The sequence below is a fragment of the Lottia gigantea genome, assembly GCF_000327385.1.
Source record: "Lottia gigantea unplaced genomic scaffold LOTGIsca_4, whole genome shotgun sequence".
NCBI lineage: Eukaryota > Metazoa > Mollusca > Gastropoda > Lottiidae > Lottia > Lottia gigantea.
In genome coordinates this window covers 5,653,992-5,668,994 of record NW_008709379.1, presented here as the reverse complement: position 1 = coordinate 5,668,994, position 15,003 = coordinate 5,653,992, and the positions used below count along the sequence as shown (strand labels likewise).

General features: G+C 28.9%; 2 protein-coding genes across 2 annotated transcripts in view; one reads left to right on the top strand and one right to left on the bottom strand.

Annotated features, from left to right (window-relative positions):
• The window catches only part of LOTGIDRAFT_153895 (hypothetical protein), a gene marked incomplete at both ends in the record, with an annotated part of 38,449 nt that extends 35,575 nt beyond the window's left edge, over positions 1-2,874 (top strand). The window contains 3 exons of the mRNA XM_009059891.1: positions 9-177; positions 572-632; positions 2,481-2,874. Coding sequence (XP_009058139.1) covers positions 9-177; positions 572-632; positions 2,481-2,874 — 624 coding nt within the window. The remainder of the gene's footprint in view (positions 1-8; positions 178-571; positions 633-2,480) is intronic.
• A 3,891-nt stretch (positions 2,875-6,765) lies between these two features.
• Positions 6,766-15,003, bottom strand: part of LOTGIDRAFT_228859 (hypothetical protein) — a gene marked incomplete at both ends in the record, with an annotated part of 46,484 nt that continues 38,246 nt past the window's right edge. The window contains 16 exons of the mRNA XM_009059890.1: positions 6,766-6,811; positions 7,000-7,248; positions 7,647-7,846; positions 8,203-8,360; positions 9,102-9,132; positions 9,293-9,321; positions 9,860-9,892; positions 10,882-11,061; positions 11,248-11,423; positions 11,720-11,890; positions 12,184-12,379; positions 12,775-12,929; positions 13,269-13,350; positions 13,560-13,691; positions 13,938-14,132; positions 14,318-14,486. Coding sequence (XP_009058138.1) covers positions 6,768-6,811; positions 7,000-7,248; positions 7,647-7,846; positions 8,203-8,360; positions 9,102-9,132; positions 9,293-9,321; positions 9,860-9,892; positions 10,882-11,061; positions 11,248-11,423; positions 11,720-11,890; positions 12,184-12,379; positions 12,775-12,929; positions 13,269-13,350; positions 13,560-13,691; positions 13,938-14,132; positions 14,318-14,486 — 2,200 coding nt within the window. The remainder of the gene's footprint in view (positions 6,812-6,999; positions 7,249-7,646; positions 7,847-8,202; positions 8,361-9,101; positions 9,133-9,292; positions 9,322-9,859; positions 9,893-10,881; positions 11,062-11,247; positions 11,424-11,719; positions 11,891-12,183; positions 12,380-12,774; positions 12,930-13,268; positions 13,351-13,559; positions 13,692-13,937; positions 14,133-14,317; positions 14,487-15,003) is intronic.

Genomic DNA, 15,003 nt, shown 5'->3' with positions numbered 1-15,003 from the left:
TATTACAGGTGTACAGTTGGACAAGAAAAGCTGTTTCAGCTGGTTTTCATTTACTTCCTGTTCCTGTTGATCCATTTGCCTTACCAAATTCTCCCAACTCTGATCCATTACGAGGTCCTATATTTGTACCTTTAAGATTACAATGTTTATCTGAAGATGGTAAAGAAATATTTTCAGGTAAAGTACATTCAAACACTATTTGATATTGTAAAATTATTTGTGATTTGTAGAGTTCACAGATGAATTGCAAATAAACTTGCAGACAATGCCACTCGAGAAATGTTATCTAGTGATGGAAATTCTTTTATGAAGATAGGACAGGAAAACAATCTCAAACATTGCTGGGATTTTTGGTATGAGTATTACTGTATTATATTATTATCAATCTCTACCATCTGAAAGAGATGTAACTGGAAAAAGAATTTCTTTAATTTGATCATTATGGAGACCATTATTATGTTGTAATCTTTAGAATGCACCATATTTAATACCGGTACAAAATATTATCATATCTCTTTTTATATTCAGTAAGAAAGCAAGTGTATTATTCATATCAAATGATTTATTTCAGGTTTACCTATGAAAGAAAAACAAGAAAAACTCAATCTATTTCAACAATTGATCATTAAGAGGTTTGTTTAATATTTTTTTATCATTCCCTCCCAAAGTAGGGCTGGGCGATATACCGATATCACTATAAATACCGGTAAAGAATTTAGATTGTTAATAATATCGTCTGATTCAAAAATACTGAAATATTGCCATGCCATATCGGTAATGGTAATTATCATGATATATCATCAAATTTTTGTCAAGATCATCTACACAATTTTAACAAGTAACTTAAAATCTGGAGTGTTTTGAGAGATTTTTATACGCCCACATGAATATGTGATTGTATATTGTCGTCTCCCATGTCCATCGGTGCGTCCGTCCGACAACATTTCTTGCGAGCACTATAGAGACTACAGTTTTTATCTGATTTTGATAAAACTTGGTGTGATGCTTTAGATCTCGGTCAAGTTCGAATTTGACATATTTTCGATGAACGGTTTTTGAGATATTGCCCTTGACTTAGAACGCCTTGAAATTTGTTAAAAATTGTTCATGAGCAGGTTTGAAGCTACAGTTTTCATCCGATTCTGATGAAACATGGTGTGATCATTGGAATTGATAAGATCTCGGACAAGTTCTAACTTGACGCATTTTCGATGAACGCTTTTTGAGTTATTGCCCTTGACTTTGTAAAAACGCGTCTAAATTTGTTAAAAATGGTTCGCGAGCAGGATTGACGCTACAGTTTTCAACCGATTCTGATGAAACTTGGTGTGATCATTCGAATTGATAAGATCTCGGACAAGTTCTAACTTGATGCATTTTTGATGAACGGTTTTTGAGTAATTGCCCTTGACTTGGTCAAAATTTGTTTGTGAGCACAATAGAAGCTACAGTTTTCAACCGATTCTGATGAAACTTGGTGTGATCATTGAAATTGATAAGATCTCGGACAAGTTCTAACTTGACGCCTTTTTCGATGAAATGTTTTCGAGTTATTGCCAATAACTTACGAAATACGCGTCAAAATTTGTTTGTGAGCACAATAGAAGCTACAGTTTTCAACCGATTTTGATGAAACTTGGTGTGATCATTGGAATTCATAAGATCTCGGACAAGTTCTAACAAGAGATATTTTTGATGAACATTTTTTAAGTTATTGCCCTTGACTTTGTAAACACGCGAAAAAAGTTGTTTTTTGTCCTTGATTAGAACTGTGTGATTTAATTGTTTGTTGTAGTTGGATTATTGATATTGATTTTAAAAAATTTTGTGGAATTATTCAGCATAAATAATTTCTTCAATATGAGAAAATTCGTACTTTAGTTACTAAAGACTGTTTTATTATTTCTGACAGCTGCCAGTGGGCGTATGTTACCTTGCATCGCAAGCTATCTTTATAATTTTTTGTTACATTTAGAATTTCTAGATCATCATTTTGTTTCAAAAACCAGAAAAAAACAAACTTAAAAAAATATTGCGATATATACCTATATTGTGATATATTAATGCTTAATATTGTGATATCAACTTGAATCAATATCGCCCAGCCAGTACGAATTTGAATTCTTCAAAAACTAAGTTTGTGTTTTTATATGTCACAAATATGTTTACAGCAATACTTCAGTGATATGGGTTCTTACTTGCTAAGCTTAAGGAATAGTTGAGAGAGGACATTTGTAATTTATTAATCCGATTAACTTTGTCAGTAAAGCACATATTCATTCCAATGACAAACTATTACTACGTGTTTGTTTCTTTATATATTCCTCATTGGTTGAAAGTGAAAATTATTAGGTGAATTGAGTCTTATTTATTATCAATATTTCTGTCATTGCCCACACCGTGTTATCGCCTGTCTGTATTAACTATTTACTGAACTGGAAAGTAGGAAATTTATTCCATTTCACTTATCTCCTTTACAGATTTGGTTTTCTATCTGCTGGTGTTTATGATGCTGGTTCAGAAACAGAATTTCAACAATACATACACTGTACTGGTGGAATGTTTGTCATTATTCCTGATTATAATTTATTTACTCCCAAAAATAATACAAAACCTTACACTATAGGCATGGTGAAAAAATCTTCTTCTGATATGCATAAAGATTATATAGATAGACAAGGTGAACCAGAAAAACAAAAAACGGAAACAGGATTCTTGTGGTCATGGAACTTTATGTTATCAAAACGATGGCGCTCACAAAATACCGGTGATGAACATTTCCAAAATAAAATGCTAGCAGACTTCCGAAGCTTTTGCTCAAATAGTGAAGACAGACTTAAAGAGGTTTGGAATTTTTTTGTAAACATCAGTTAAAAATGTTTTTGATAACTTTTATTCTGTATTATTATTCTTATGTCAAGAAATGATGTGATGTTTCTAATGATTTTTACTTGAGGTCTTTCACAAAGAGTAGATGATATAATATTTTGGAACCTGTCACAAGCTCTTTGGGTTTAAAGTTTTGTTCTAGGTACAGTATTCATTGAAAAAGCTCATGAAAAATAAAATATTCAACATGTTTTTTCAACTTAAAGACTTTTGTTAACTTTTCTTGAAGTCAGTTTAAAGATTTATTGTCCTTCATTTTGAGGAAGTTTGATGGCTTGAAATATGTGTTACATGTTCATGTATATAATTACATTATAATTACTTCATGCAAGTTAATAACAAATGGATTTTCTGTACATATATAAACAGTGACATATAAAAGGTTTTTCTGAAGATATTTATCATGTATATATACAAATTGATGACTGTGATAATGTGCAATATCTCAAATAAATCGAGTGCCAAATATACTTTGTCTTTATTTTATCAAACCATCTTTCCTTGTTATTTATGATCAGTCAATAATAACACTGGGCTCTTAACACCTAATATGAGATGTGTAGTACCGTGATGACTTAGACAACTCCATGAAGATAGCTTTCCGGAACCGATCTGATTAAGATGCAAGCAGGGATGTTTTGTTCTGTGTTATAGCTGTGGTTGACTTCACTTGCAATCCATAATCTGACAAAATTAGTATGCATTGCATGTTCTTGGTTATAAAAATCAATTCAATAAAAAAATTTCCTTACTCGTTCTCATCCTTAAATATTTTTAATAGTGATTTTGAATTATAACCAAATTTGAACACTTTTAGAAAAAATTTGACACAAAGAAGAAATTTGTCAGATTATGGATGAGCGGTGACCTGCACAAAAAGAATACAAAACAAAAGAGATATCTGCACTTTAGTCAAGTTGAAACCTGAACACACTAGATGTTTTATTTCAATGATAGAGTAAAGGCAAGACAATTCTCTTAATCAAAATCTCGTCCAAAGAATGGCAAGAGTAAAAGTGCTATAGTAGTAGTTGTAAAAGAGTATGCATGGTCTGCTTCGCGAGCGACACCCGCCACTACTATATAGGTAACATATTGAGTCTCATATATGATATGTCAATTTATGCCTGACCAAATAAATATAAGAGTCTCAGCCAAAAAAAAACAAGTTTAAGTTAATTTTTGTATAAATCTGAAAAACTGTTTTTACAAATAAATCAACAAAACAAAACAAATTCTCTCACAAAACGGCACAGGATAAATATTCATAATGAGTATACTCAATAAAATCAATAACAATTCATTATATCCATGATATTAATTACCAATAACAATTCAGTATATCCATGATATTAATTACCAATAATAATTCATTATATCCATGATATTAATTACCAATAATAATTCATTATATCCATGATATTAATTACCAATAATAATTCATTATATCCATGTTATTAATTACCAATAACAATTCAGTATATCCATGATATTTAATACCAAAAACCAATAACAATTCAGTATATCCATGATATTTAACACCAAAAACCAATGACAATTCGGTATGTTCAAAACAAGGATTAATAACAATTCAGATAAGACTGTCCTATTGAAAATTTACTATCTGTCAAGCTTTACATGTGAGCTTTATATTCTATTCGAGTTCTTCTTTTGATGTCATGACTTTCTTGTAGAATGAACAAGTGCTTAAGGAGTCACTTTACAGGATTTTTTAGATCAGTGATGTCATAAAATCGCTTCAATTCTAGATGTATGTAATTGTAAGGAGCTATATAAAGACACCATTATGTATGTCATGTATATGAGCTTCTCAACTGTTATAATGATATATTTAAACACAAATTCTTACATTTATAAAACATTTGTTATCATATTTGAAAAAGAAGACAAAAGGATTAAGACATTACCATACATAGGCTACTGTAAGTAAATGTAAAAATATTAAATAAGTATGCTATAATTTGTCATGACTGATTGCCGTTTCTCTATAGAGCGGGAGAATTTTAACAAATCATGTTTGAGCCTTTAATATTACACCTAAATACAATTTATCAGGATAGAAAGCTTGAATAAGCTGACTAATAACAGTGTGAGCTTGTCTAAAACAAATCATTTCATCTTGTATAAACACACATAATATATCACACTGGTCTTTATATTCACTGTACTGTTTATTAGTTTTCATGGTTTGTAAAGCAGTCATGGTTTGTTTGGCTGTAGTGGTTGAAGAAAGGTCTGGTCGTGCTGTCAAACGTAGCTCTGTCACACTTAATATCTGAGAAGACAAAAAGGCTGCCATCACCCTAGCTGTTATACGGAATCTGAAAGATATACAGACAACAGTAATTATTATCTGACCTGCAGGTGACTTCCAAAGTGGTACTTGACAAACAGCAATTTAGAAAGGTATCAGTTGTTCTTAAAGATATAGCATGACACCTGTCACAGTGCTTATAAAAGAGCTCGAATTCAAGAGCTAAAAGTTTCATTGCTTGATTTTATGAGAATTCTTTTTAAAAACAAATACCGACCGTAATGAAAGCTGTGATTTCCTTCCAAATCCAAAGGCCCCTAATAATCCAGTGGAAGTCCTATCTTCACCTAGTATTTGTAAAGCAGCAATAAGCCTATATAATAATTGTATACAGTGTTGTGTACTTCCCTTTCTATCAATATAATTTACCATGAGAGTTAACAACTTCCACCACCATATTAATAGTTTACTTTCATTATCACTCCTTTAATAGAAAACATCATGGAAATACACTGTTATAAATTATTTTAACTTCTCTTCCAACAATAACAATTATCATTCCTTTCACAACAATTCTCATTCCTTTAACAACATTTATCATTCCTTTAATAACAATTATCATTCTCAACGTAACATATATTATTTTTGCAATTGCAATTATCAGTCCCTTAAAAACAATTATCATTCCTTTAAAAACAATTATCAATCCTTTAACAATAACAATTAGACAAAAGACAAAAGGATTAAGACATTACCATACATAGGCTACTGTAAGTAAATGTAAAAATATTAAATAAGTATGCTATAATTTGTCATGACTGATTGCCGTTTCTCTATAGAGCGGGAGAATTTTAACAAATCATGTTTGAGCCTTTAATATTACACCTAAATACAATTTATCAGGATAGAAAGCTTGAATAAGCTGACTAATAACAGTGTGAGCTTGTCTAAAACAAATCATTTCATCTTGTATAAACACACATAATATATCACACTGGTCTTTATATTCACTGTACTGTTTATTAGTTTTCATGGTTTGTAAAGCAGTCATGGTTTGTTTGGCTGTTATAAATTATTTTAACTTCTCTTCCAACAATAACAATTATCATTCCTTTCACAACAATTCTCATTCCTTTAACAACATTTATCATTCCTTTAATAACAATTATCATTCTCAACGTAACATATATTATTTTTGCAATTGCAATTATCAGTCCCTTAAAAACAATTATCATTCCTTCAAAAAAAATTCATCTTTACATCAACAATTATCATTCTTACAATAACAATCATCATAATCACCATGATCTGTTCCTCTATAATAAACATAGAGAGATGTGGGCGTATAAAAATTATCATTCTTTCATATAACTATCATCTATATAATAACAATTATCATTCCTTCAATAACAATTATCAATCACAGGACAACTTACCCAGGCTTAGCCTTTTCAGTCCAGTTGACAGTTAATTCCATCAATTTAAATTCATCAGCTAAACTTTGACAGAATGGTATTTGTTGTAATAAATATGTTTGAAGAATTAGATAAGCTCCATTATTAATAGCTTCATCTAGAAATCTATCTATATTATTATCTGGTGGTTGAAATGAAGTTAAAACTGGGGTCCAATCTTTTAATCCTGATTCTACAATGAATATAATAATCACATCTTGACCAATGGCCTTCACAACAATGCAATGAGATCACTTGGGAGTAAGGTAGTTAGATACGTGTATGTATAGACAGTGAAACATTATCAAATATTGACATTTCCACTTCAAAACACAGCATAGAGAGTGACCAATAAAGTATTAAAAGAAGAAAACAATATACCTTGATGAAAGATGACATCAATACAGTTCTCCATTACAGTTACCATTAAATTATAGGAGGCTATGTTTCTAGTAGCAGCTTTTAAACATGGTATTAATAAAACACTATTAGGTGAGGAATATATCCATTCATTCATGGTAGTAATGGTAATATCTTTCCAATTACCCTCAGGATTACAATTATTCAATAAACTAATAATAGTCTTTAATAACTCTACACATTCGGCTTGCTGATTTGTCCAATCTGAAACTGAAAAAAAAACAACTGGGTTCAGATTAAGCTAACACAATCTGCATGTCATATAATATATTATGACGTAGACACAGCTTTATGGAACAAAGATAGCTTATCAGGCAAGGTAATATACGCTCACTGGCAGCTTTGATTTTGAATAAAAATATTTGACAGTACAGTAAAAATTACCAGGGCAATACCTAATACTAAATATTTTTTTTTTTGTGCATTCAGTACTTTTACTATTGTAATACAAACATATATAGTACAATTGCTAGAAGCTATTTAAAAACTCATCATATATTTTAAAATGAAGAGTTGACTTTATCGGCACCTGTTTGAATTACCAAAATAACAATGCCCTATAAAACTAGATCTTATATATCTAGAATCTAAAAAAAAAAAATACCTACTAGATTGTTCAACCTGTTCTAAATCAGTTAATAAATTAACTATAACAGTAGAGTATGTTTCTTGGTTGATATCAGGTAAATAAGTACATTGACATAATAATGATATTACTGTATGTATATACATCTGTCTTTTAGCTTGTCTATCTCCAGACCACATGTTTTCTACATCATTACAGAAACATCCAGCACTCTTCATTAGCCTAAAATGATACAATAATAGCTAATAAGGTTTAGATCAAAAATAAAATCACATTATATTCATCCCAAAATGCACATTAAGTCCTGATAAGAAAATCATATCAAATTAGTTTGAAAGTTTACACCACACCAATGACTCGCAAATATTACCTCTTAGTTTTAAGATTCACATAAAAGGTTCCTCATCAAACCTTTAACCATGTAAGAATTGGATCCAAAAAGTTCATCAATTTTGAAAAAGCATAATAATATGGTTGAGGTGGTTGTTTAGTAACAAAGATTGAATTGATACATATGTTTCCCTTGCTAGTGATATGGACCAAATTGTCTGGGTTCAAATAAGGAAATTAATGATTACCCCAGTCCCCTAGCAGCAGAACTTGATCTTTCGGCTAAAACACTAGCTGGTTGAGAAGACATTAAAAAAACATTACTAGCTTGTCTATAACTTGATAAAGTGATAAAATTCCATTCTCTTTTCTCCATGTTATTCAATAATCTGACTTTCTCTTCATCCTACAAATTATAAGTTTAGATAGTTATAACAAACGGTTATACTTAATATCATAATAGATTAGGTGAGGTATATATTTATATTAATATCAATAATAATGTTAATTAACTTACTTGTAATAGACTAGGTGAGGTATATATTTATATTAATATCAATAATAATCTTGATTAACTTACTTGTAATAGACTAGGTGAGGTATATATATGTATTAATATTAAAAATAATATTGATTAACTTACTTGTAATAAACTAGGTGAGGTATATATTTGTATTAATATTAATAATAATGTTAATTAACTTACTTGTAATAGACTAGGTGTGGTATATATTTGTATTAATATCAATAATAATGTTAATTAACTTACTTGTAATAGACTAGGTGAGGTATATATATCTATTAATATTAATAATAATGTTAATTAACTTACTTGTAATAGACTAGGTGTGGTATATATTTGTATTAATATTAATAATAATGTTAATTAACTTACTTGTAATAGACTAGGTGAGGTATATATTTGTATTAATATTAATAATAATGTTAATTAACTTACTTGTAATAGACCAGGTGAGATATATATTTGTATTAATATTAATAATAATGTTAATTAACTTACTTGTAATAGACTAGGTGAGGTATATATATCTATTAATATTAATAATAATGTTAATTAACTTACTTGTAATAGACTAGGTGCGGTATATATTTGTATTAATATTAATAATAATGTTAATTAACTTACTTGTAATAGACTAGGTGAGGTATATATATATCTATTAATATTAATAATAATGTTAATTAACTTACTTGTAATAGACTAGGTGAGGTATATATTTGTATTAATATTAATAATAATGTTAATTAACTTACTTGTAATAGATTAGGTGTGGTATATATTTGTATTAATATTAATAATAATGTTAATTAACTTACTTGTAATAGGCTAGGTGAGGTATATATATCTATTAATATTAAAAATAATATTGATTAACTTACTTGTAATAAACTAGGTGAGGTATATATTTGTATTAATATTAATAATAATGTTAATTAACTTACTTGTAATAGACTAGGTGTGGTATATATTTGTATTAATATCAATAATAATGTTTATTAACTTACTTGTAATAGACTAGGTGAGGTATATATATCTATTAATATTAATAATAATGTTAATTAACTTACTTGTAATAGACTAGGTGTGGTATATATTTGTATTAATATTAATAATAATGTTAATTAACTTACTTGTAATAGACTAGGTGAGGTATATATTTGTATTAATATTAATAATAATGTTAATTAACTTACTTGTAATAGACCAGGTGAGGTATATATTTGTATTAATATTAATAATAATGTTAATTAACTTACTTGTAATAGACTAGGTGAGGTATATATATCTATTAATATTAATAATAATGTTAATTAACTTACTTGTAATAGACTAGGTGAGGTATATATTTGTATTAATATTAATAATAATGTTAATTAACTTACTTGTAATAGACTAGGTGAGGTATATATATATATCTATTAATATTAATAATAATGTTAATTAACTTACTTGTAACAGACTAGGTGAGGTATATATTTGTATTAATATTAATAATAATGTTAATTAACTTACTTGTAATAGGCTAGGTGAGGTATATATATCTATTAATATTAATAATAATGTTGTTTAACTTACTTGTAATAGATTAGGTGAGGTATATATATCTATCAATATTAATAATAATGTTAATTAACTTACTTGTAATAGACTAGGTGTGGTATATATATCTATTAATATTAATAATAATCTTGATTAACTTACTTGTAATAGATTAGGTGAGGTATATATTTGTATTAATATTAATAATAATGTTGATTAACTTACTTGTAATAGACTAGGTGAGGTATATATATCTATCAATATTAATAATAATGTTGATTAACTTACTTGTAATAGACTAGGTGAGGTATATATATCTATTAATATTAATAATAATCTTGATTAACTTACTTGTAATAGACTAGGTGAGGTATTATTTGTATTAATATTAATAATAATGTTGTTTAACTTACTTGTAATAGACTAGGTGAGGTATATATTTATATTAATATTAGTAATAATGTTAATCAACTTAATTGTAATAGACTAGGTGAGGTATATATATCTATGAATATTAATAATAATGTTGATTAACTTACTTGTAATAGACTAGGAGAGGTATATATATCTATTAATATTAATAATAATCTTGATTAACTTACTTGTAATAGACTAGGTGAGGTATTATTTGTATTAATATTAATAATAATGTTAACTAACTTACTTGTAATAGACTAGGTGAGGTATATATTTGTATTAATAATAATAATAATGTTGATTAACTTACTTGTAATAGACTAGGTGAGGTATATATTTGTATTAATAATAATAATAATGTTGATTAACTTACTTGTAATAGACTAGGCGAGGTATATATTTGTATTAATATTTGTATTAATATTAATAACAATGTTAATTAACTTACTTGTAATAGACTAGGTGAGGTATATATTTGTATTAATAACAATAACAATGTTGATTGAAAACGACAAGCTATATCTGGTGGTTGATGATTAATATGATAATCCCAGATATCATTCCATTCTACACAGCACAATACACTACCAATAAGATAGAAACAATCTTCACAGCTACTGTCTTTAACCTACAAATATACATCATGTTAACCTTTCCAAAACTAGCATCTAAAACAGTAAAAAACGTATCTCATATTAACACAAGTGTTATCATGTAACATAACTTATCAGCTTTTATAGCTTGAAGCTCGAATGACCTGCTGTAGTAATAGTTTCTGAACTTCCTGTCCACTCAGTTTTATAAATTGACTTACTGTAGTCATGGTTTCTAATAATTGAAGGTCTGGTTTGAGTAAATTCCAGTTAAGATCTAAAAGTTCAGCAGTAAAAGTGGAGGCAACATGAGCAACAAGACCAGGTTTAGCCAATGATCTCATAAAATACATCAATAATAGAGAATAAACACTGCTACAGTAGGCAGGGGCCTTTTCTGAAATAGAAACAACTGTTAGTAGACAACATAATTTAACTCAAATTCTGTTAAGATATATTCAGTCTGAAAATCTAGCTCACATCTACATCAAAATATGGTGCAGTCTCTATAAATCATAAGATACCTCACAATTAATGACTTTTGTTTCAAAATTTCAAAATTCTTTTTAGTGTTAGTCTGAAATGTTAACCCTAATTGTCCAACACTGAATATCGCCAGATACTTTTACACAACTGGTGTTACATTATGTACAAATACTTTCCCAAATTAATATAACCAAAAATTTTTCTCACCTGCATATTCATTATATATAAACTGAATAATATTTTTAAAAGCATAGACCATTTCACTAGCTACAAGATCATCCCCTTCATGCCATGGTGATATGAGTTGATTATTACTCCATATTGGTTCTATCCAGGCTGAAAATACACCTATTGTTTGTTGCCATATCACATCTAAAACTGAAATATATTACACAAAAAGCATTAAGTGAATACTGCCCTAAAAGTTTTTATTTTATGGTTGCAATAAATTAACCATGTACTAACGATTCGAACCACAAAACAAAACCTGCAATCCAAACAACATACTGGCAAAACATTGGTAGCAGCCAATGAACTTGTAACTTGATGAAGAATGTAAGAATGTTGATGATATGGGAAATATATTAACAAAAATATATTTTATTTGTTTTAGAAGGAATTGTACCTATCTTTATTTTTATAAAGATAATAAAATGTAAAATAATCCATACCTTGATAAGGATCGATGTCTGACAAGTTAAACAACATCTTAGTGACTAATGCTCTAGAAAAACCACTTAATAACTGAGCAATATAGGGTACATATCTTCCCCATGCTGGATAGAGACCATATAAACATATCTCGGTAGTTGTACCCTTTCTAGACTCAGTGAAATATCTTGTTAAACAATTCAGTATTTCACTGACCTGGAAAAAAAAACAAGCGTGGCCATTTAAGAAGTTGAATATTTCAGATGCATCAAGAAGAGCTAGTCTGGCCCTGACTATGCTTAAAATCTCAAACTTACCTCTGCAGTAGAAAGCTTAGACTAAATTGTAAACAGACTCCCAAGGCTTCACCTCAGCAGTAGAAAGCTTAGACTAAATTGTAAACAGACTAGGCACAATTTACATCTCAAGCCTTTACCTCTGCAGTAGAAAGTTTAGACTAAATTGTAAACAGACTAGGCACAATTTACATCCCAAGCCTTCACCTCTGCAGTAGAAAGCTTAGACTAAATTGTAAACAGACTAGGCATAATTTACGTCCAAAGAAAGATATTAGTTTTTTTATCATTATCATTATGAGATATCATCCTTACCTCTGCAGTAGAAAGTTGAATATCTCGACATTGTTGTATTGCATTCAGATCAAATTTATAATTATGTTCTTCTGCTGTTTGTTGGGTATTATAGGTGAAACATATCATCAAAAACATCTCCCAACAATCTACATGTAATCTTTCTATTGATGAACCTAGACAAATAACAACCATTAAATCTTAATATAATTCATTACCTTTAGGAACTTTATAACATCATTTGCTGGAGTACCTTTGTTGAATGACAAATCATTTTAGACTGAACTTTGAAATTAATATTTTGTCAAATTTCAGGAGAGTATTTCATTTTGTAAATAAATCCAGGAAAACCAGTCCATGATTCATCCTTACATAATATGTTTTAAGTTTCCATCGAATCAAGTGAGTTGACATCTATTTTGTTGGCCAAAGTAAAATCAGGAAAGGCATTAAATTGAACAGCCCAGGGTAAATCTATTTAAATTTTAATCACATCAAATTTAATTTTCATTTACCTTGTAACAATATATTAAGTACATCCATTATGTAAGCAGGATAGTCTGCTCTTAAAACCAGTTGTAAATGGCCACAATATAACTAAGACAAAAAGTTGAAAATAAAAAAAAAACATCAAGGAAGTAAACTCTTTCAAAATGGTGAATTTCTAAGGAAATGCTACAAAAGCAATTCTAATATATTTTCTATCTATATATATTTTTTTAAATTTTTTATCAAACACCCAAAATATTTTTCTCATATACACAACTTCAATGAGTCGCATAACTTAATTATATATTAAAACTTACATCAAATATAATTTTGGACTGTTTTTCTGGTTCAGCACCACAAGACATCAAAGCTGATCCCAAAACTGAGAGAAATCTTTTAACATTTTCTCTAGCTGGTTTACCCTTTTCTAACCACATTTTAACATCAAACTAAAATAACAATAAGATATAGCTGTCAGTATAAAATAACATTAAGTTTTTCTTTAAATTAGGTACACAATAAACCATCAGACTCCTGTAAGCTTGATGGACAATAAATATATGCCTACCTGAATGAAATACTTCAAGAACAGAGAGCCCACATGTCTTAAAAACCATCTATAGAAATCTGACATGCAAAGGCTATAGTAAGAAGATTTTGATATGTAGTTTAAATGAAAAAATAGAAATACGTACCTTAGTAAGTAACATAAAGACTAGATCTAAGTTTTGTTGTTGTAAAACATGTATTAAGCGTTCATATAATGGTACAAATATATCTAGACTGTTATTGGGTTGAAAATGTTGACAAGTTAGATTGGATAAGTTACTATTATCCAAACAGAACTGTAATAATTGTTTAGTTTGTTTTGGATCTCTTGAAATAAATTCCTACAAAATTAAAAAAATCATTAAAAGATTTGGAGCAAAAAAAAATCACGGAAAGTAAAGTGGATCATTGACATTGCAAGTTTTTAAAGTGAAGCTGGAGTGAATCTAGTAAAATACATAAAAGAAATATAATTAATTTAATTTAAAGCAATTAGGCAAGAAACAAACATTGAAAGAAAACATACTTGTCCAAGTATTTCTATACATGATGTAAAGAATTGTTTTGTTGGTGGATAAAAATCAGTTTCTTGTGTAATAACAGTAGCCAGATGATAAAATAAGGTGTTGGCAATATCAAATAGAAGAGATACTTTAGTTTCTGTAGTTGTAGCTTGTGTCAGTTTTATCAGCATTCTGTAAATAAATTGAATGACCACTGTTTTATTTAATGGCGCACGGTAACTTGTTCACAGGAAATTTGTTCAACGGAAATGTAGTCACAGTAAAACTAGCAAAAGGTATTTTAGTTTCAGTAATACGGGCACAAGGTATTATGGTCACAGTAATACGGGTACAAGGTATTTTGGTCACAGTAATACAGGCACACAGTATTTTGGTCACAGTAATATAGGCACATGGTATTTTAGTCACAGTAATATGAGCACAAGGTATTCTGGTCACAGTAATATAGGCACACAGTATTATGGTCATAGTAATACGGGCACATAGTATTTTAGTCACAGTAATATAGGCACAAGGTATTCTGGACACGGTATTATGGGCATATGGTATTTTAGTCACAGTAATATGGGCACAAGGTATTCTGGTCCAATAAATACGGGCACACAGTATTCTGGTTACAGTAATATGGGCATACAGTATTTTAGTCACAGTAATATGGGCACAAGGTATTGTAGTCACAGTAACACAG